The sequence below is a fragment of the Oreochromis aureus genome, linkage group 1 (genome assembly GCF_013358895.1).
Source record: "Oreochromis aureus strain Israel breed Guangdong linkage group 1, ZZ_aureus, whole genome shotgun sequence".
NCBI classification, from domain to species: domain Eukaryota; kingdom Metazoa; phylum Chordata; class Actinopteri; order Cichliformes; family Cichlidae; genus Oreochromis; species Oreochromis aureus.
Genome location: NC_052942.1, coordinates 8,748,392 through 8,770,838, shown reverse-complemented (window position 1 = coordinate 8,770,838; position 22,447 = coordinate 8,748,392). Strand labels below are relative to the sequence as shown.

Sequence of the window (22,447 nt, the reverse complement as noted above, 5' to 3'; positions counted from 1 at the left end):
CGAGAGACACCCTGAATGGCTAACCGAAGGTCGGACGGTCCTGATCCCCAAGGACCCCAAGAAGGGACCGGTCCCATCCAACCTCCGACCAATAACCTGCCTCAGTACTACATGGAAGCTCCTGTCAGGCATCATATCGGCTAAGATGAATAGGCACATGGGTCAATACATGAGCGGGGCACAGAAAGGGATTGGCAAGAATACCAGAGGCGCAAAACACCAGCTACTGGTAGACAGAACGGTCAGCCGAGACTGCAAGACCAGACTGACCAACCTGTGCACTGCCTGGATTGATTACAAGAAGGCCTATGACTCAATGCCCCACAGCTGGATACTGGAATGCCTAGAATTGTACAAGATCAACAGGACCCTAAGAGCCTTCATCAGGAACTCAATGGGGATGTGGCGTACAACACTAGAGGCCAACTCCAAGCCCATAGCACAAGTCACCATCAAGTGCGGGATCTACCAAGGAGATGCTCTGTCCCCACTGCTGTTCTGCATAGGCCTGAACCCCTCAGTGAGATCATTAACAAGACTGGCTACGGATACCGACTACGAAAACGGAGCGGTTGTCAGCCACCTCCTGTACATGGATGACATCAAGCTGTATGCCAAGAGTGAACGAGACATCGATTCACTGATACACACTACCAGGCTATACAGCAATGACATTGGAATGTCGTTCGGACTGGAGAAGTGTAGTCGGATGGTAACAAAGAGAGGGAAGGTAGTCAGAACTGAGGGATTGAACTACCAGAAGGCAACATTGCAGACATAGAGGACAGTTACAAGTACCTGGGGATCCATGGCGAATGGGAACCATGAAGAGGGCGCTAGGAAAGCTGCAACCACCAAGTACCTGCAGAGGGTCAGGCAAGTCCTGAGGAGTCAGCTGAACGGTAAGAACAAGATCCGGGCTATCAACACCTACACCCTGCCCGTGATCAGGTACCCTGCTGGGGTAATAGGCTGGCCAAAGGAGGAGATAGAAGCCACTGACATAAAGACAAGAAAGCTCCTTACCATGCATGGAGGGTTTCACCCCAAGTCCAGCACCCTGAGGCTGTATGCTAAGCGGAAGGAAGGGGCCGGGGACTGGTGAGTGTCAGCACCACAGTCCAGGATGAGACAAGAAACATCCACGAATACATCACGAAGATGGCCCCAACTGACAGCGTGCTCAGTGAATACCTCAGGCAGCAGAAACCCAAGAAAGAGGAGGAAGGCGAGGAACCATCATGGAAGGACAGGCCCCTGCACGGTATGTACCACCGGCAGATAGAGGAGGTGGCTGATATCCAGAAATCCTACCAGTGGCTGGACAAAGCTGGACTGAAAGACAGCACAGAGGCACTAATCATGGCAGCACAAGAACAAGCTCTGAGTACAAGATCCATAGAGGCTGGGGTCTATCACACCAGGCAAGAGCCCAGGTGCAGGCTGTGTAAAGATGCCCCAGAGACAATCCAGCACATAACAGCAGGGTGCAAGATGCTAGCAGGCAAGGCATACATGGAGCGCCATAACCAAGTGGCCGGGCATAGTGTACAGGAACACCTGTGCCGAGTATAACCTGGAAGTCCCGAGGTCAAAATGGGAGATGCCCCCAAGGGTGGTGGAGAATGACCGAGCTAAGATCCTGTGGGACTTCCAGATGCAGACGGACAAAATGGTGGTGGCTAACCAACCGGACATAGTGGTGGTAGACAAACAGAAGAAGACGGCTGTAGTGATCGATGTAGCGGTTCCGAATGACAGCAATATCAGGAAGAAGGAACACGAGAAGCTGGAGAAATACCAAGGGCTCAGAGAAGAGCTCGAGAGGATGTGGAGGGTGAAGGTGACGGTGGTCCCCGTGGTAATCGGAGCACTAGGTGCGGTGACTCCCAAGCTAGGCGAGTGGCTCCAGCAGATCCCGGGAACAACATCGGAGATCTCTGTCCAGAAGAGCGCAGTCCTGGGAACAGCTAAGATACTGCGCAGGACCCTCAAGCTCCCAGGCCTCTGGTAGAGGACCCGAGCTTGAAGGATAAACCGCCCGCAGGGGCGTGCTGGGTGTTTTATATATATTCCATAGGCCCCTCATCCTATTCAGGATTGGCAAGAATACCAGAGGCACAAAACACCAGCTACTGGTAGACAGAACAGTCAGCCGAGACTGCAAGACCAGACTGACCAACCTGTGCACAGCCTGGATTGATTACAAGAAGGCCTATGACTCAATGCCCCACAGCTGGATACTGGAATGCCTAGAATTGTACAAGATCAACAGGACCCTAAGAGCCTTCATCAGGAACTCAATGGGGATGTGGCGCACAACACTAGAGGCCAACTCCAAGCCCATAGCACAAGTCACCATCAAGTGCGGGATCTACCAAGGAGATGCTCTGTCCCCACTGCTGTTCTGCATAGGCCTGAACCCCCTCAGTGAGATCATTAACAAGACTGGCTACGGATACCGACTACGAAACGGAGCGGTTGTCAGCCACCTCCTGTACATGGATGACATCAAGCTGTATGCCAAGAGTGAACGAGACATCGATTCACTGATCCACACTACCAGGCTATACAGCAATGACATCGGGATGTCATTCGGGCTGGAGAAGTGTAGTCGGATGGTAACAAGAGAGGAAAGGTAGTCAGAACCGAGGGGATCGAACTACCAGAAGGCAACATTGCAGACATAGAGGACAGTTACAAGTACCTGGGGATCCCGCGGGCGAATGGGAACCATGAAGAGGCCGCTAGAAAAGCTGCAACCACCAAGTACCTGCAGAGGGTCAGGCAAGTCCTGAGGAGTCAGCTGAACGGTAAGAACAAGATCCGGGCCATCAACACCTATGCCCTGCCCGTGATCAGGTACCCTGCTGGGGTAATAGGCTGGCCAAAGGAAGAGATAGAAGCCACTGACATAAAGACAAGAAAGCTCCTTACCATGCATGGAGGGTTTCACCCCAAGTCCAGCACCCTGAGGCTGTACGCTAAGCGGAAGGAAGGGGCCGAGGACTGGTGAGTGTCAGCACCACAGTCCAGGATGAGACAACGAACATCCAAGAATACATTGGGAAGATGGCCCCAACTGACCGAGTGCTCAGTGAATACCTCAGGCAGCAGAAACCCAAGAAAGAGGAGGGAGACGAGGAACCATCATGGAAGGACAGGCCCCTGCACGGTATGTACCACCGGCAGATAGAGGAGGTGGCTGATATCCAGAAATCCTACCAGTGGCTGGACAAAGCTGGACTGAAAGACAGCACAGAGGCACTAATCATGGCAGCACAAGAACAAGCTCTGAGTACAAGATCCATAGAGGCTGGGGTCTATCACACCAGGCAAGACCCCAGGTGCAGGCTGTGTAAAGATGCCCTGAGACAATCCAGCACATAACAGCAGGGTGCAAGATGCTAGCAGGCAAGGCATACATGGAGCGCCATAACCAAGTGGCCGGCATAGTGTACAGGAACATCTGTGCCGAGTATAACCTGGAAGTCCCGAGGTCAAAATGGGAGACGCCCCAAGGGTGATGGAGAATGACCGAGCTAAGATCCTGTGGGACTTCCAGATACAGACGGACAAAATGGTGGTGGCTAACCAACCGGACATAGTGGTGGTAGACAAACAGGAGAAGACGGCCGTAGTGATCGATGTAGCGGTTCCGAATGACAGCAATATCAGGAAGAAGGAACACGAGAAGCTGGAGAAATACCAAGGGCTCAGAGAAGAGCTCGAGAGGATGTGGAGGGTGAAGGTAACGGTGGTCCCGTGGTAATCGGAGCACTAGGTGCGGTGACTCCCAAGCTAGGCGAGTGGCTCCAGCAGATCCCGGGAACAACATCGGAGATCTCTGTCCAGAAGAGCACAGTCCTGGGAACAGCTAAGATACTGCGCAGGGACCTCAAGCTCCCAGGCCTCTGGTAGAGGACCCGAGCTTGAAGGATAAACCGCCCGTGAGGCGTGCTGGGTGTTATATATATGTGTGTATATGTATATATATATATATATATATATATATATATATATATATATATATATATATATATATATATATAGATATATATATATATATATAGATATAGATATAGATATATAGATATATATATATATATATATATATATATATATATATATATATATATATGTGTGTGTAAAGATATGCATACATACATATGTATATATATACATATATATATATATATATATATATAGATAGATAGAAAAAAAAAAATACAGAAAATGTTTTTTCTGTTTTACATTTGTCAAGAATAGATTAGATATTTAGATATTTCACTGGGTTATTATCTCTTAAGCATAAGTACTCTTTAGAAACTCTACAAAGAAAACTTTAATACTTTTATAATTACTGTGTTTTCATGTATGTACTTGGTGAAGACATATTGAAAACTTTGTATCTAATAGCTACACATTTTTGTGCCTATCAACCCCTTGGAGATTGAGTTGCTTTCAGTTATTGCTAGCATGAGGAATTTTGGTACAAAATCTGCATCAGCAATTTACACTTTCCTCCGCTCATCAGTACCTCCTCTCTCCTTCTGCACTCACAACACGTTTTCCTCAATTACTGCAGATCATCATCGCTTCCAGTCCCAGGAGGGCCAAGGCAAAATAAAGGAGATGGTGTGCATGAATGAATACATGTGTGGGGGAATAGGTCCATGCCTCACTGAACACTCAAGGCAGCACCTCTACATCAATGAGCCTCTTCTGTACTATCCAGGATTGGATGACACTGAATTATCATCAACATATCACACACACAAATCCCTGTAATAGATTTTTAGGGTGTTAATGCTTGGCGAGTGCAGTATAATTTCCATTTAAAGACATGCAAATGAGAGATAGAGATGGAAGATAGTGTATTTGCAGTGCAGGTACAAGGTTATTAGAGCCCGTATTAGAGACTGAAATCAATTAGGTTTTTAGATGGTGGTAAGAGTTTCACACAACCAACTAACACTGTTTTATTAAATTTGCAAAATATTTTAAAGTTCAGTGTTTTTAATGTATAATACAAGACTTTTAACTTCAGTTTTATAAGGTGCTAGCAGCTGCTGAGAAGAGAATCTTTATCAAGTCAGCAGTATTTTTTAATATAATAATCTATAATATATTATATATTATTATTATATAATATACTATAATATAATCTATAATGTCAGATGTAAAAAGACAAAAACATTAGCATTACTCTAAGATTATTTCAGGTTGGAATAACTACAAATAAGCAAAACCAGTGTGTGTATCTGAAACAACCTTAGAAATCTTGTTTTTGCATTATGTCAGACAACTTAAAACAGCATCACACACTTTCCCAGGTATTGTTATCGAGTTTGAAACTTTATTATCATGACCCTACTGAGGACATAATTTACAGTAAAGAAAACTAGTTGGCATGTTTTTGCAGCAGGAAGCAGTAACTTCTATGAGCATGTAGACATCGCCATACCACCAGTGGCCTTTTATATAACAAGGAGCGGAAGTTTTTAGTTTTACGGACAGCTGGCTGAAAAGCACCTGAAGTATTTGAAGGTCTTGTGGAAGTAAGCACGGCCAATAAATCCTCATTAGAGCGCGGACACACCTGTGCCACTTATACTGTTGTGTGTGTCTGCTTGTTTGTGCGTGTGACTATTTTGCTGCATCTCAGTCTTTCTGTGTGTGTCTGTGTGTGTGTTTCTGTTGTGTTTTTTGCGTGTCTGGGACTGACTGACAGACTAAAGGACAGGATGACTGATGACTACCACCCTTTTCTTGGGCAGGTGAGGCTGCCAGCACTGATAATGAGGCTAAAGAGGAAGAACTGCCTTTAATTTGACTTTACCCCCACCCCACACAGCGACTCAGACCTGACTAATGTTTAGACAGGAAAAAGTTGGTAGAATTTATTCAATAGAGTTAATAGTAATCAACTGATTACCCAAAATGTGGTCATCTCATCTTTTAAGTCTCAATCACAGAAAAACACAATCTAACTAAAGCAGATACACTTATTGTTTGTATCCTGCACATAACGAGTAATCACTCCCGGTCAGAGACTGTAAAGTCTATTTTGAATGTGTTCCTCATTTATTAATATAAAGAGGAGACCTTTACATACCACTTCTAACAGACCATATATACCAGCGACTGTAAGAGCCATCACAGTAGGTTCTTGTATGAAACATGTTTATAACCAGAAGAAGAGAGCTCATGACTTTCACAGTGTCGCATATACAGGCAGACAAATGCAGATCATAGAACAAAATTATCCTTGTTATGGTTTGTGACTAATATGAAGATTTAAATATGAATTTTAAGAATTTTTAAGCGAGATTCAAGTATTATATAAGAAAAGTTTGTTAAAGCCAACTCTCCTGTCTCCTTACAAGTCTGCATGTCTGAACCATTAAACACTATCAATCACCATCTTTGATTGATCTCTGACTGACAATCTTCACTTAGCCTTAGAGAAACTCAGCTCTTCTCCTCCCCATCAGCTCACTGGTCTCTTATCTGCTCGGGACTGTTTGTTTTTTGGTGTGCTGACAAACACGACCGATCAATGCTCTGAGTTATGAAATGACAGTGGTGCTGCTGAAGGCAGTCTCTCAAACACTGCCACAGTAGACAAGACACTCATTTGCCCCCTTCACCACCACCACCACCACCACTACAGATACACCACATTCATCAACCAACTCTGTCTATTAGCCCTGCAACCACTATCTGCTCAATAAACTCTAACAGCTGGACATAAGTGATATCAAACTTTGTCTCTCTTCAACCATAATTACTCAAACTTCAACTTTAGCTTAGTAACGCTCTTTCATTAAATATGCTTTAGATAGATAAAAATAGACAAATCTTTTCTTTTAATGTAGAATTCATCATCACAAAATCCAGGTTAGGAAAAACATGTTTTGAGGTTATTCAAATATGACAGAGCCAGTCATGGTTCCTTTGCCACATCAACCACAATACGTTCTCCCTTATCTACAAAGCTTGCATTTATAAGCCTATTTAGTCTACAAATTACAATTACAGCGTGCCACAGAAACTTACTGTGATGTGGCTGCTTTGGCTACTACTCTGTTTTTAATTCTGATCTTTTTATTCAACTTTTGTTGAATAAAAACAACACACCACAGGAAAGAACAAAAAGCTTGCAGATTCTCTGCACTACAGAGATGTTAGTTGCTAATCTATTCTTAGTTACTAAATTCCCTCCTGTGCATGTCTGCCTTTGCTTTGACCCAATTAGGGCACTCTCTGTAGTATACCTCGAGATCCTATTCTGCACTAATGTGTGTGTACTGAGTTGGGTCAGACAACACCAGTGGTAGGCATTAAGACCGTGCCAGAACAGGGCATTACCAAAAAAATGCCCTACACATACAGATTCTGATGACGCTTGTAGAACCAACATATTCACTCCTATCAATTAATCTAACTCTATTTCAACACGTGGGCTTCATTTCTGAATAAGTGGCCTGGTCACATTTCTACAAAAGTTGAGACTTTAGTCTGATCACGTCAAAAGTAGTAACATTTACAACTGACTTTAAACATAACACAAGTCTGAACTCATCAACAGACAACATCCTAACTTGTCTTCTTGAGTCGCTCGATTCACTAAAGTTGTGATTGTTCTGTCTCAGTCTCATGCTGCACAAAATGACCTCACTAAAAGCTTTGAAAAATCTTTGAAACCTTTTTGTGTTCTTGAGCTCCTTCTCACTTATTTCCCAAAACACAACCCTCTCTGGCTTTTCAATGGTGAATTCAATGTCAGATTAACAATACACGCCATCTGTCTACAATGTGACTACAATACATGACTGTAATCTGGGATTTGATAAAATATCAGCTGAAGTCAGTTTGTTGCTTCTGGCTGTTATTACATTTGCAGTGTCACACAGCAGCAGCCTTCCATGAGCCTCATCACAGTGAGAGGTGTGTGCATTTACACAGACAGCACAAGAGCGGTCACTCCATTAGTCAATCAAATAAACATCTCTGATATGAAGACAGACATCTATCTGCATCTATCAGCAAGTTACTTCAGTTTGAAAGGTCTGAAGTATTAATTCACTGTGTTCTCTCAAATTATTAATAACTATGAAAATATAGCAACTGTGATAAAAACCTGTAACTTGGTGCAATATAACTCACTTGATCAACTGTTGAGGCATATTACATGTACAGTATTACAGTGAAACCCTCCAACTGTAATGCCAGCTTCATTATTTTTTTTATTTTTTTAAAGATGTGAGTGAATAAAAGAATTCAAATAAAAAATACATCCACCACATCTCCACACTCTCTCTCAGACATTAAGGCACGACCTGGATATAAGACCATTTACTCTAGCCACAGAGCCTTCCTTTGACAACTGTCATTTTTCCTTTTTATACAGGCAGATCGGAGGGCAGCTTCTGAAGTCCAAGCCACTCTGAGAAATGTGTGCCATCGCTGCCCTGATGAGAAGTGACTGGAGAATTCTTAGATTTATTAGCACTCTGTGAGCCAGTGTCATCAGAGATTACGCCCCCTATCCTTCAACGGTCCACTGGCACGTCAGCCACCGAATTTCAATTTCCCCGGTTAGAGGATAGGAAGGCTCTGCGTGGCGACCCCTGCTTGCGACCCTGGGGTTTCACAGTGGATGGAGGAGGTAGCGGTGGGGCAGATACGGGATGCTCATGAATTAGGTATGACTTCAGCAGTGCATTCAACTTTGGCTGTCCTGCGTGTATCGCTGAGCAAAATCTGTCTGATAAATGGCCATCACAGCAAAGGAAGACTGCTCCTCCAGCTCCAGGTAAGATATTCAGACAAGCTCATGGCCGAATTTAGCCTGCCCGAGCCATATTTAAAACATAAATCCATCCTGCTGCCACCTTGGATTCGGAAACCTTATTAGCCTGTAAACACTCACTCAAAAATTAACCTCATATTATGAGTACATTTTTTTATAAGAGATCTGTTAAAAGAGTTCCATTTCTCGGGTGGAAAATGAGTTTATGACCTATGATGGACCCACAAATCTTAGAAACATGGTGTCTAAGGAGATAATTCCTCTGGATGGCATCACATTGGCCTCCAGTAACGCTGTAAGAAATCTTGGAGTCACTTTTTAGCAGGATCTGCTTTTCAGTGCTCATATACGTAGGATATTTCTAATTTAACAAATAAATAAGACTGCTTTCTTGCATGTGCGCAATATCATCCTGTCTCAGAGTGATGTTGAAAAACTAGTTCACACATTTTTTACTTCTAGGCTGGTCTATTGTAATCCATTATTATCAGTTTATCCTAAAAACCGCCTGAAAAGTCTTCAGTTGATCCAACATGCTGCAGCAAGTTATACAGCTTACATGTACTTTATTTATGTAAGGTACGATTAGATAGCACCTTTTGAAGTGAAATAGACCCAGCACAGTGCTCCCTGCTATTGTTGTCTGGTTTGCTAGTGTAGCTAAGTAAATGCCATAGATACTGCAAGAGCTTAGACAGAGAGGCAGTCTCCATTAAACTAGTGCATTTTGTCAAGACCTAAGGAAACTGAATATGAAGATCAGCTAGTTACAAACTGTCGCTTGTGGATTTATGTATGTGTAAATATGTACTGACCATCCATTCTGAGATGATGATGTCAACCTTCTCTACAGGAAGCTTGATATCTTCTATGCGACCTTTGATCAGCGTAATTTTATCCTCCAGCTGGTTGGACCTGTAGAAAACATAGACATATGTCTAATATTAATTTTATATCAACCTACATTAAACAAACTAAACATTTTCCACAGAATTCTGAAACCCTAACAATACCCAACATCCTGACATTAATGGTCTTAAAGGTTAAATCTTCATGAAATTAAGGGGAAAAGGGCTTTTTGAGGGGGAAAAAATTCCTTGCACTGCATGAAAAACCTCTGATCTAAATTTTAAGTTTCTGCTGATGCTGACAGAATATTTCCTACTGCTGCACCAATATAGCTGGTAATAAATAAATAAATAAGTCAACTGTTACGTGTTTGTCAGTGAGCACTTCTTCAACATGGCATCTAAAAACCAAGGCAAAGGTTATTCCTGGTATTTTTAAATTAAATAAAAAATAAGAATAATTTGGCCTATAATATTTTATTTTATGGTATTAAACCCCGAAGAGTCACATTTTAATATTAACCAGCTCTCCCACTGTCATATCCCCAAAATATTTCTATATTTCAATTTAACTTTGATTAGGTTTGTAACAATTCTGAAACAGAGACCACAAACCGATCTGCAACATCACACTCCATTTTCCTGTACCGTGATAGCTCTGCAGAGCAGTTAATGGCAGGTTAAAGCACACTAGTCTGGTGAAAACTGCAACGTATAAAGTTTCACCACTGGAACAATCTGTTCTCCCTGGTCTGGTCTGGATCAAATAAACCAAAGTCCAGATATAAAAAGTGCCCTAAGGCATAGATTATAGTCCCCTGTAGGTTCAGACAGCTGAAGACACCACAATTATATAACTGTTACTATTATACAAGCTTCTAGACCAGGTGGAGGCACATTCCATATATTAGCTGTAAATCTGGAAGATTTATCGCTCTTCTACCATTCTTGCCTAGACCCCAGTGACCCCTTACATAATCACAGATGCAAAACAAACAGCACCAGCTAAAATTAATAAAACTAGGGTCGACTATTTCCCCTTTTTTGAGTAACATCAAAACTTGTCGTGGTTTGTGCATGGGCATATTCGCTGTTCTGTGTATTTCCAGCCTGTGGGCCGGCGATGTGTCAGGTTCAGGTAAGCACTGTGAGATCAGTGCTGCTGTTTAAATGATCCTTCCTTTCAGACCAGCCAGTTTGGGCATCAATCTCTGTGAATATTCCATTATCATGACAGCTAATGTTACAGAGGACAGAACAATTACTCACAGCGGCCCAGAGTGCATTTCTGTAGCAGCGATCCTTATCTTGAACTGTCTCTCCCCTCTCAGCTGCTCTTCTACTGCTGCTATCACCTTCTTCCAGAATGCAATGGCCCCCACCTACACCCTACACCCCACCCGCCCACCACCACCCTTTCACAAGAAGGAAACACTGTAATCTCATTATTGGGGTAATTTAGAGGACAATGTCAGGACTCTGGGGAGAGAGTCATGTCTGCGCAGCTTTGTAGGTGTGTGTGTGTGTGTGTGTGTGTGTGTGTGTGTGTGTGTGTGTGTGTGTGTGTGTGTGTGTGTGTGTGTGTGTGTCTGTGTGTGTCTGTGTGTGTTAGAGAGAAAGAGGGAGTGAGGAAAAGGAGAAGCTTTACATGACTGGGAACCTAGTAAGTTTTTTAAAGAATAGCACAGACCAAACGTGGCTAAAACACCCCGAATTACTTTCGTTAATACTGCGTTTCTGGGCAAACCACAGGCAAATACTTGCTAAAAATACATCCATGTCTTCAGTTCATGCCACCATTAACTTCACTCATTCAGAAAAAAACAGCGTCTCACATTTTTACGCTTTATTGTCAGAATAAATTATGTCTTATCAGCTAATCCATCAATTCCATCCATTTTTTAAAAGTATTTAGACAGTATCTATTAAGGAAGTGACTGTGAAGGGAGGAAGTCACATCGAGCTTTTCATTTAAACTTTGGCGATGGAGTGGAAACAGGAGATGGATGCTCCTGCCCAACCAACAGCAGCCACTTTAATTACAATCCCGATATTAACATCAGGAGGAAGTGACGGACACACACAGGGGCCAGCTCTATGTGCATATACACACACACGCACACAGAAATAAAATCACAACCCAAAGAAGCCATGGGTGGATTTTTGTATGCGTTGCTGTATTTACGTGTGTGTGCACATGTGCGGATGTATAAAAAAAAAAAGGGAAAAAAAAGGTGGAGCGCTGGAGGATGTACAACATCTTTCTTTAGCTGAATCCTCACCGCTGGCAAACCTGCAATGCAGCCCGCATGCCAACACACACTCCAACAGCTATTCAGTGGGCTGTAAAATTAAAACGTCCTCTTCCCTTAGAAAACCCTGTTGTTTTGCTTTTACGGCACTGTCTTACATAACGGAAATAATAGCTGTCATAATGGCCCCCAACTCAAAAAAGCATTTAGGAGGCAGGGGTATGATAGTGGCTGCAGGTAGACGGAAGGAGAGCAGAGGCTCTTGTTGAGGTAAATGGACTCCACTGTGGAGTATCAGCTGCAGAAATACAGGAAACACGCGGCACATGAAATTGGACCGAGGACTTTATTAAAAAGGAATCAACAGGGGGTTCATCTACATGTTCATCTGTGTGTTGGGGCGGTGTTGGGGGTGACTCTAGAGTTAAGACTGGAGATACTGCAGAGGAGAGGGGTGAACGAGTCAGACCGCAGGTGTAAATTATGTACATTATGGCCAGGCAGCTGACAGCAGCTCTATTGAAGTCAACCAGCTGAAACAAATAAAAGGTAGCTGGAGGTCACACAAACCTCCACTCTCACCATCTTCTGCTGCACACAAAGGGGAGAAGATCTGCGTACTCTCTTGGCTCCATAGGGGCCGATATGAGGTGAGGGTCACACGACTGACAGGGGCTTGTACCAAATCTGATTAGTACTGACTGACTATTTGCAGTTCTAAAAAAATGTAATTTTTCATTGCTGTGAGCACCGCAAAGGAAATTCTGCTGACAGCTCATGTGTTTTGGTGGAGCTGAACAAAAACAGAGTGCACAGGAAGAGTCTCACCTGACTATGTCCATGGCCTGGTAGATGATTTCGGACTGGTCCACCGCTATAACCTTTTTGGCCCCAGCTTGTGCAGCAAACATTGATAATATGCCTGTGCCACAGCCCACATCAAGCACCACCTAAAGGATGCGATGGAGGCACAGAGTCAAAATGAGAAATTACCCACAAACATGGAAAGTTCTTCACAGTCAAGGGGTTCAAAAACAAACACTTAAACAGGAGCATTTAACAGTGTTTACGATTGATTTCTTCATCATTCTTGTCATGTCCATGCGCTGCTGACCCCAAAAGGTCATCCAACACAATAACAACAAAGATCACGAAGGAAAACGCAATCACGTTACTGCTTTAAGGATAAAAGATTCTAGCCTATGCAAGTTATTACAAAAAAAAAAAAATCAAATATAACTGGAAGAAATAAAGACATGATTCTGTTTTGGATTTTCTTTGACAATCCAAATAACTGCTAAAATGAGAGCTGCCATATTTTGCTGGCAATGCCACTTGCACATTTCTGAGATAATTTTTCTACACTTCCAGGGAACAGAGAAGTCAACCATGTCCAGTCTATGACTCTGTAATAACTTAACACAAGACTTTACACACACTTATTGAAATTGTCAGTTTTAACATTTAACCTCATCAAATTTTAAATTAAATTTTGTTCATATAGAGCCAAACAGCAACAACAGTCATCTCAAGATGCTTTACATTATACGGTAAAGACCTTAAAATGATACAGAGAAAACCCCAGCAATCAACCAACCCCTTATGAGCAAACACCTGACAACAGAGGGAAGGAGAAACTCCCTTTTAACAGGAAGAAACAACTAGCAGAATCAGGCTCAGGGAGACAGCCATATGCTGTGACCAGTAGGAGGTGAGGGGAGGAGACCAGGACAAAAGAGAGGCAGTGGAAGAGAGCCAGAGATGAATAATAACTAATGATTAAAGTGTGAAAAGAGGTGAGTGAAAAAGAAACAGTGCATCATGAGAACCCCGAGCAACCTCGGCCTATCGCAGTGTAACGAACTAAATGTTACATCAAAAAGGAACGTTTGAAGCCTAATCTTAAAAGTAGAGAAGGTGTCTGTCTCCTGAATTCAAACTGGCAGCTGCTTTCACAGAAGAGGGACCTGAAAGCTGAAGGATCTGCCTCACATTCTACTTTTTAATACCCAAGTTATGACAAACCAGCACTCTGAGACCAACGTGCTCTATTGTGGTGAAATGGAACTATGTGGTCTTTAAAATAAGATGTGGCCTGATTATTCAAGACCTTGTATGTGAGGAGAAGGATTTTTAAATTTAATTCTGGATTTAACAAGGAGCCAATAAAGAGAAGGCAGTAATATGATCTCCTGGGCAAAATATGCTCTCCCTCTCTCTCTCTCTCTAGTCCCTGTCAGTACTCTCACTTCATCATTTTGGATCAACTGAAGACTTTTCGGGGAATTTTAGGACAACTACCCACTGGTTTTGGTCAGTGTGGTCAGAAGTGAGCTCACTTTAACCACATTTGACAGTGATGTCACACAGGCTCTTTTATTGGCAAACTATAATCAGATAGGAACTGATGTTACATTAAATGGCTACTAATAATCAAACCATTATTAAAAAAAGAAACAAAGAAACAAAGGTTGGGTTTTTTCTTTTGCTGATGTCTTGCTGTTTCAACTTCAAAGACCACATCAACATCTGGATTACTTAATGAATTCATGTTAAGCATGTTCTGAAGAGCTTGCTCAAACTGCTGTTTAAACCCTTTTTTTCTCTCAGTGGCTTTTTCGCTCTTTGCATTTTTTTTTAATCACTTCTATTTCAGGTTCCCATAGCTTTCACTTAATTTGTTCATGTTCATCTCCAACTGAGTTAAATGACTGAGACATGGACGCAGCGACTAGATGCCCCAAATGTATAATACTGTGTGACTCTCTCTATTTAAGGAAACTCCCTGGTTGCAATCCTGCTGTCTTTATGGGTTCACAGAGGGTCGCCAACATATTGCTAACACAACAGAACGCAACTCCTCGCTTGATCTGCAACAAGAATATCCTGCTTGGTTCTGTTACCGGTTACTGTAGGAGGAGATGCTTCAACTCTCTGCCGACTGCTTCAGCCTGACAGGGATAATGTACGTTCCCATCAACACATCCTTCCTCCCCCCCTCTACAGCCTCATCACAGCACTAACCAGCAGCGACCCATATAATGGATGGTCATGATACAGGCCACTGCTTCACACAGCTAAAAGCAATGGAAAAGAGACGGGGGGTGGGGGAGTAGTTGGAAAGGTTTGTGCAGAGGGGGTGTGTGCCATGGGGTTGGTGGTGGATTGCATGTGTCTGTTATCAGGACTGTACAGTCCATATTTAGACATGCTAATAAAGTCGTGATGTGTTTTAAATCGGACACTGCAGCGCATTATTAATGTCTTTTTCTGGAAACTGCACATTTCTGTTAATAGGCTTCAGTGAACATTAAACTGGCTAACTCATACATGTAAACACACATTAACGTTGGATTAATGTTGGATTCATTTGCTTGGATGACTCACCTTATCTCTGAACACTTCAGGGTTGCTGTACATGAAGTCTCGGTAACTCTCCGTGCGTACTTTATCCTGTGGATAGAATATTAAAAATAAGCACAAAACAAATACACAGCTGCTCTTGAATTAAAGCAAGGATTGCTTGTAATCCACAGTCATGTTTATGTTGTAACAAAGCTTTGAATTCAAGATTGTCTACAAACTTAAAAAAATAAGTAAATCCAGGCGAGTAAAGCTTTTTCCATAAAGGGGTATATAAGAGCAGGTTACAACAGTCTGTGTTGGTTTCCTGAACATTTATGAGCAAAATGCTGGGATAATCACAACTGGAAGGACACTGGAGGTCAGGTTAGGACTCACTGATTAATCTGCCAATCATATCTGCCCACAAATCCAAGCACCTTCGCTCTGAGGGAAAAGCTATATACGAAATACAGTAACACGGCTTAATACATGTTAGAACAGCTGATTTCATTGGCCAGTAATTTTCTTCTCTTCTGTTTTGTTTCCTGACGAAAACAAGACAATAACTAAATAACAACTAATGCATGAGGATGAAAACTATGATGAAATGTATTGACACTTGAATCAGTACATTTGATGAAAATGTTCTGGAGAGATGAGATCCAATCAGATCTAATTAAGTTGTGTAGAACAGCGGGACGAGTTTGGAAGTGATCCAATCCTTGTGCAATAATGTTAGACGCACACATTTGATCTGCCCCTGGGAAACTGTACAACTAGCTCCCATGCTCCCCGTTTCTCATGAAAACAATATGTTGTTGGCTTTTGTGCAGCCATTTCCCTCATTACCAGGTTTCAAAAATATATTTTATGAATTTGGTGAAGAAGTTGCTCTGGTGACCTGCCGAGTGACGTCACTGACCGGCCAATCAAACCTAATGAAAAACCCTAAAAAGCGAGTTAAGTTGAGCCACGTAGGTACTAATGAAAAAGGGCTAAAAATATCCCAATCAACACAACAAAGTTAGCATTTCATTCCTGATTACTTTAAGATATTTAAGATAGATTTAAGATAATGCCCTTTCAAAACCAAAATTCTATGAAAAAACTAAAACGATCAAGAAATACTGAAGATTTTAATTATTCAGCTTTTTTGAAAAGCAATCCAGGCTAATGCTGTCTGTGGCCAATTAAAAGTTTTTAAAAATTAAACCATGACACTCATGAAACATGTCACTCTCTTTCACATGACTTCTCTCGCTCTCTGTCTCTCTTACACACTCACACACACACAGAGACTGCGTCATAGGTAATTCACTTCATGCCAACCCGTGAAACATTCTACTGCAAAGCCCCCCAATCGCGTGCTCCTGGCCCCTCCTGACGCTTTGATGGACTTTAAAGCTTGACGCAAAAACATGACGCAAAACTTAACCGTGCTTAGCACCAATCAGGACAGCCAAAAGGATATGTAAGCACTGCGGTAAGTAGAACAGGACTTGAGGAGAGGGAGAACACACACACACGCACAGACACACACACACTTGCTTTCAGGTTTCAGCGCTTCAGGAGTGTAAAAATTAATTTGCACACTTAAGGTTCCGCTATGCAAAGGCATGAGCACTGCTTCATATGAGAGATCAGCACGTACTGCTGATTTGTCACTTTGGAGCGCTTGTGTCGTCCTCAGTATTAATTCATACATGAAGATGATCGTTTTCATTTATAAGCTACATGAAAATCTTTTAGCCAAGATGCACGCCAATGAACCCGCCTTCACTTCTGTGCCCAGGGGAAATTATTCACAAGACTGCAAAGAGACCTGCAGGCCTGGTCAGTGTGTGTGTGTGTGTGTGTGCTTATATGTTTACACAACTCAGACCTTCAGCATCTCTTCATGGATGCTGTAATGTCCATAGGAGCTGAAGTAGGCCTCGTCCTCGTCCTCGCGGAGCTCCGCCACAGCGCCCAGGGTGCCGGACCTGCTCGTTTCTGCATTCAGCACCAACCCCTGAGCCAGCACCCTGAAAGAACATCGCACAGATCGCCGTTTAACTTCTCTTATTAGCACAAGGGACAAGAGCAGCGACCAGAAAGGAGAACGCACACACAGCCTTCATGCAGGACGAAGCAGTAAATGGAGGAGATGGGGGGCATTCATCTTTCTACCTCTCACCCCCTACCTCCCCCACAGCTCACCCTTTCTGCAATATTCCCTTATTGCTCCCCTACCTACCTTTCCTCCTCACTTTAACCTCCATGCTGCAGTGGAATTTTCCCTTCCGTTTTTTTTTTTAAATCTTTTCCCTTCCTCCAAACTTCTTCCACAAGGTACTCTAGTTAATGTTTCTGCAAATACTGCGTTCACTGTGTCCCCCTGCTGGTGCTCAGAGAGCAGTGCAAATGCAACATATTACACTGACTAAACTGTAAGTTGTGAATAATGTATTAAAAAAATAAATAAATAAAAGGCCACAATTTAAAACCCAACACAATCACCCTGACATTAATGAAGATGAAACTGCAGAAAAGTCACTGACTTGAGTTTGTGCAGGTCATCCATGGCTCTGGCCAGTGCCTCCTCCGAAGAGCGGGCTCTCTCCTCCGCAGCCTGCGCCCTGTGCACAAGTGCATTATGGGGATCGGCCCCAGATGCCAGGCATGACCCCTCGCTGCCACAGAGCTCCTCGGGGTCTGACAAAAACACAGACAGGGAGATAGATATGTTTGGATGTTAAATGGGGAAAAAGATTTCCTTTTAATGACAACTGAGTGAAAACATGAGCGACAGCATGTAGTGTTCGAGCCTGTGGCATACAATAAGAAGTATGCAGGACATGGCTGTTGTTTTTGCTTAGAGTGTGCATTTTATGTATTTATGTGTTTTTCTTGCATTGACGATACAGACAGAAATAGAGCATAAGTGCAACTATTAACATAAGCATTAACATAAGCAAGTCAGGACTTTGCAATAGAGCTGACATTTCACAGTCTTCTGTGTAATACTGTTAAAGAATCATGCAGAAGAAGCAGTCCTAAAAGATGAGAACCAGCAGATGAAACTGAATATTTTGATACCGTGCTGGGTGACACAGCAAACCTTCTGGAAATGGCATGTTTTTGATGTGCAATGGTTATTCCAGCAGTTTTCAGTAGCCTTATGCCCTATCATGCAATCATGATAATCACAAATAGTTTATATTTTCGTTGCTGGTGCTGCGGTATGACCAGTGACCAGCAGATTCTCCACTCAACTGAATATCAAAACAGCAGAAACAGCCAGACACGTTCTCTGACCTGTGCATAAAAGCCGCTCTAAAAGGATAGAGATCTGTTGATAGAAAATGCAGCTACTCAAAAATCTGTGTTATAAAACTGCTTCTGTACCTGTTTGCAGCAGTGGGTCATCCTGAAGGACTGGCTGCAGGAAGTCTTCACTCTCCCAGGGTAAAGGAGCATCTGGCAACCTGCTCAGACTGGATGCTTTACATTTCTATACACACAAAAAATGTATATAGTCATAAATCTGAAAACTCTCCATTTTTTTTAGATATTCATTCTTCACATGTAAAAAGTGGAAACATTCACATGCTGATATTTCAGAGCATAACCTTCAATTCAGTTTAAAAACAGCACTCACTGTTGAACGTATAAAGTTGATCATTTTTATGTATCCATAGTCATCTAAATCTAATGAGGGACAGAAAGTTGAGAAATTTCATAAGAACAGAACAACCCTCTGCTTCTTTGGTGATGCAGAGAAAATCAATATCTACTTACTGTATTTTCTTATTAGATCTACCAGGTTGACCTGGTGTTCAGCTGTACAGTGCTGCAGGGTGGCTTTTACAGAACTTAGCAACCTGAAAAAAAGAAGACAGACAGGAAGACTTGTTTAGTTATAAGCCAGAAAAATCAAAAACTGAATCTTTGATTGTTTTTTTTTCTTTCATAGTAGAGTAGTAACTTTGGTATCCAGTTATTTTACATAACAGCAAGCCAACCTGACCGAAAAAGCAAAAAACACAGAAGACACAGGGTGGAGATTTGTGTCAGTAACTAGCTTAAAAGCTTTTACAACAATCAGCATAATATTACGATATTTGTTGTGCCAATATTATATCAATACATAGACACGAAATATCATTACTGTATTCAATTAAATGAAATACTGGGAATACTAAGAACAAAGGGGCTCGTCTTGGCTGCTAGGAGGCAACCTTTCTGCAGACAGTTACGGTCTGACTCAGACTGACTGCAGTCACTCTTAGAGAGATTTTCGAATCATGTAATCTACAAATGCAGACAGACTGCCAATATGTTGCCATGTGAATGAGTCTTTGTGAATGAGCACAACTTGAGGGGAAACAAGACAACTCAGCTGGTTCCATTTTGGTTATATTCCTACAGAACAGGAGGACTGCTGAGCACAAATGTAATTATGAAATGCAAATTTCTGTTAAATGTGAATTCCTGTCTATGCATACCACAACAGATATACGACTTTCGTTGATTTATCACAATTAATTGATGTATTGTCAGAAACAGACTGGATGTAGTTGCCAACTTGACCCCATTCAATTGCAGTATCTTATGGCACAATTTACAGGAGGATTTAGTGACGGTGTTGATGTGCTTGACAATCTCGTTTTGCACCGAACAAAAAAAGTTGCGATATGTGAGATAAGATCATCTTATTGGAAAAAGCAAATTCTGACAAAGTTGAACTTTGAGGCCATAACTTTGCATTAGAAAGGGGTGATAAATCTTAAATACTTAAAAATCACAATACTATTGTATTATGGGGCATCTGGTGATTTCCACCTCTAAAATGTAGCAGCATAGCCTGGGAGATAAGCAGCAGTATGTTGGTGGTTCTTCTTTTGTCTGCTAGCTGCAGCTGCTGGGAATTTGAGTACCTGGTTGTGTCTCCAGGTGTATCTGCCATGCGTTACACTGGTACTACAAGCAACGAGTATGTGCTTGAGACTGACTGAAGCTGAACAGAACTGACAGGCTGCAACTTCACCTACTCAAAGCTTTAGGTTTCAGGTGATGGAAGGACATCATATGTTGCACAGCTGAGGAAGTACTCAAAAACAGCTCTTTTGATGGTGAAGGTTGCTGACCACTGACCTAGGGGTTTGCATAATGTAAAAGGAACTTGTCTTTATCCTGACCATGAGTTATTTGCACTGACACAAAAGTATAATTATTGCACATGAATTGAAAGTTTAGGGCCACTAAGTGTGTGCAAGTTATATCTGTAGCGTTTTGTTGCACAAGGTCTTTCAGGTAAAGCATCTTCAGATCTGAGAAACTCAGAATGTTCAGAGAAATGTTCCAGGGAACACAGAAACACTGCAACAACAGCCCCAGGACTGTGCAAAATATGAATATTTTGTCTGCATGTCTGCCTGCGTGTAAACGTGTCGCCAATAATTCTAAGAAAAGCACTGACAGACAGGTCCAGCCAGAACAGGCTGATCTCACCTGTCACAGAATAAACAGGTAACCGGCTGACTGTCCTCCTCCATCCACTGCCACTGCTCTTCATCATCAACGTCATCATCATCATCACCGTCTGAGAGCTCAGGCATCTCCTCAGTAGCTCCATCGACGTCTGCCAAAGTAAAATCATGAATCATGAGTGTAAACGCAGATGTAAAGGCAGCTGTGTGACGAAACTAGAAACACGATTCTTCACCGAAGTCAATAACACAAATGAGCTAGCTAAAAGAAGAGTATGTGTGTTTGATCAACAGTTATTTGTCACTCACGTGGCTCTGTGTACTCCGCCATGATGTCGATTTGAGTCCGGAGGACTTCCTGGTGACGTTTGGTGACGTAAAACAATGGGACGGGCCCAGTCCGAAGAAGCACTTCCGCATACAAACCACCAGATGTCGCCAAAGTTTAACTAAGGTAACACGTAAATAACATTGTTCGTGTAATGTTTTGTTGGGTGTTTGCAGGTACATTTGTTTTGGGTTTAGGCTAGTTTTAGCTGTGGGTGCTACCAAAGCGGTCAAATTATTGTTATTTGAAACGTGTGAGGTACTTTCTAATGTCAAAATATCGGTTTTTTTTCTTTTTTTTATCAATTTAAATTCAAGGTAAATATCTGCAGGAGTGATTATGGCAACATTATTACGCACATGGGTGTTTTTACCATAAACAGTGTGACCTCTCTAAACATGAAAAATGACACTAGGCAGAGTAATAACTTAATCAGACTTTTAGGGAAGCATTATTATGTTTTTGGACAACCATGTGGGCTTTTTAAAGGGTTAGACTCATCCCTGGGTTACAGCAGGACTTTTATTTGGTTGCATTAAATTGAATCTTTTGGGGTTTTTTTAGTTTTCAGTCTTAGTGAGGTAGAGGGCCATCTTACTGGAAGGGTAGGCCCCTTTGAAAGCAACTGGGACACCAGTATTAAGGATGCTATTTTGGTTTGCCATGGGACACGCCCATTGTTCCAATACCAAAAAAGGATGGTGGAATATGGAACTGTGGAGACTCTTTAGTAACCCTAACTACATTGTTGGCAGCAGGACAGTACCCCCAGACTGATGTTTTGTTTGCTGGAATGAGTGGAGGACTGAAATTCAGAATTCAAAATCTTTCTCTATCAAGCTTACTTATAGATGTATGTAGAAAAGCAGTCGTGTGAAATGCTGACTAGTATCACATTAAAGGGCTGTTCAGATACTGCCTTGTGGCAGTTCTGCTGCCAACAGTATAGCGTTATCTCAATAATATTCCAGTCATCTGTGGAATATTTGGGATATGTGATTGATGCTAATTGACTACACACTGCTGCACTGAAACACACAGCCAATCCTGATGCACTTCCACCTTTAAATCATTAGTCTGTTGCCAAAATGGAAAATCAAAGATCTACATGGATTCTTTCATTAGTGACTCTAAGTGTTTCCCGAAGAGCGTGTCAGATCATTGAGTTATTTTTAAGGGTATTTTGTTCCTCCTTCATTGCTGCACACTTCTGTTCCACAGCCTTTTCTACTATTATTTATCATTTTAAGTTCTTTAGGTATCTTTTGTCAACTGATTTTCTCCTTTTCAACTTTGGCTGAATAATATATCAGGTTCTTTTTCTCCTTTAACTTCATTCCTCTTCTTCTCTAATGTTTCTTCTTTTGAAAGCTTTGACTTCAGCA

At 42.1% G+C, this 22,447-nt stretch overlaps 1 protein-coding gene across 1 annotated transcript in view; it reads right to left on the bottom strand.

Moving 5' to 3' along the window:
- prmt3 (protein arginine methyltransferase 3) overlaps positions 1-21,080 on the bottom strand; it is a 65,570-nt gene extending 44,490 nt beyond the window's left edge. The window contains exons 1-10 of the mRNA XM_031740976.2: positions 21,044-21,080; positions 20,757-20,886; positions 19,044-19,126; positions 18,904-18,953; positions 18,651-18,756; positions 17,804-17,957; positions 17,146-17,287; positions 15,306-15,371; positions 12,747-12,868; positions 9,634-9,733 (exon numbers count right to left, since the gene is read on the bottom strand). Of these exons, the coding sequence (XP_031596836.1) occupies positions 9,634-9,733; positions 12,747-12,868; positions 15,306-15,371; positions 17,146-17,287; positions 17,804-17,957; positions 18,651-18,756; positions 18,904-18,953; positions 19,044-19,126; positions 20,757-20,886; positions 21,044-21,065 (975 nt within the window). The 5' untranslated portion in view covers positions 21,066-21,080. The remainder of the gene's footprint in view (positions 1-9,633; positions 9,734-12,746; positions 12,869-15,305; positions 15,372-17,145; positions 17,288-17,803; positions 17,958-18,650; positions 18,757-18,903; positions 18,954-19,043; positions 19,127-20,756; positions 20,887-21,043) is intronic.
- Positions 21,081-22,447: the final 1,367 nt, after the last annotated feature.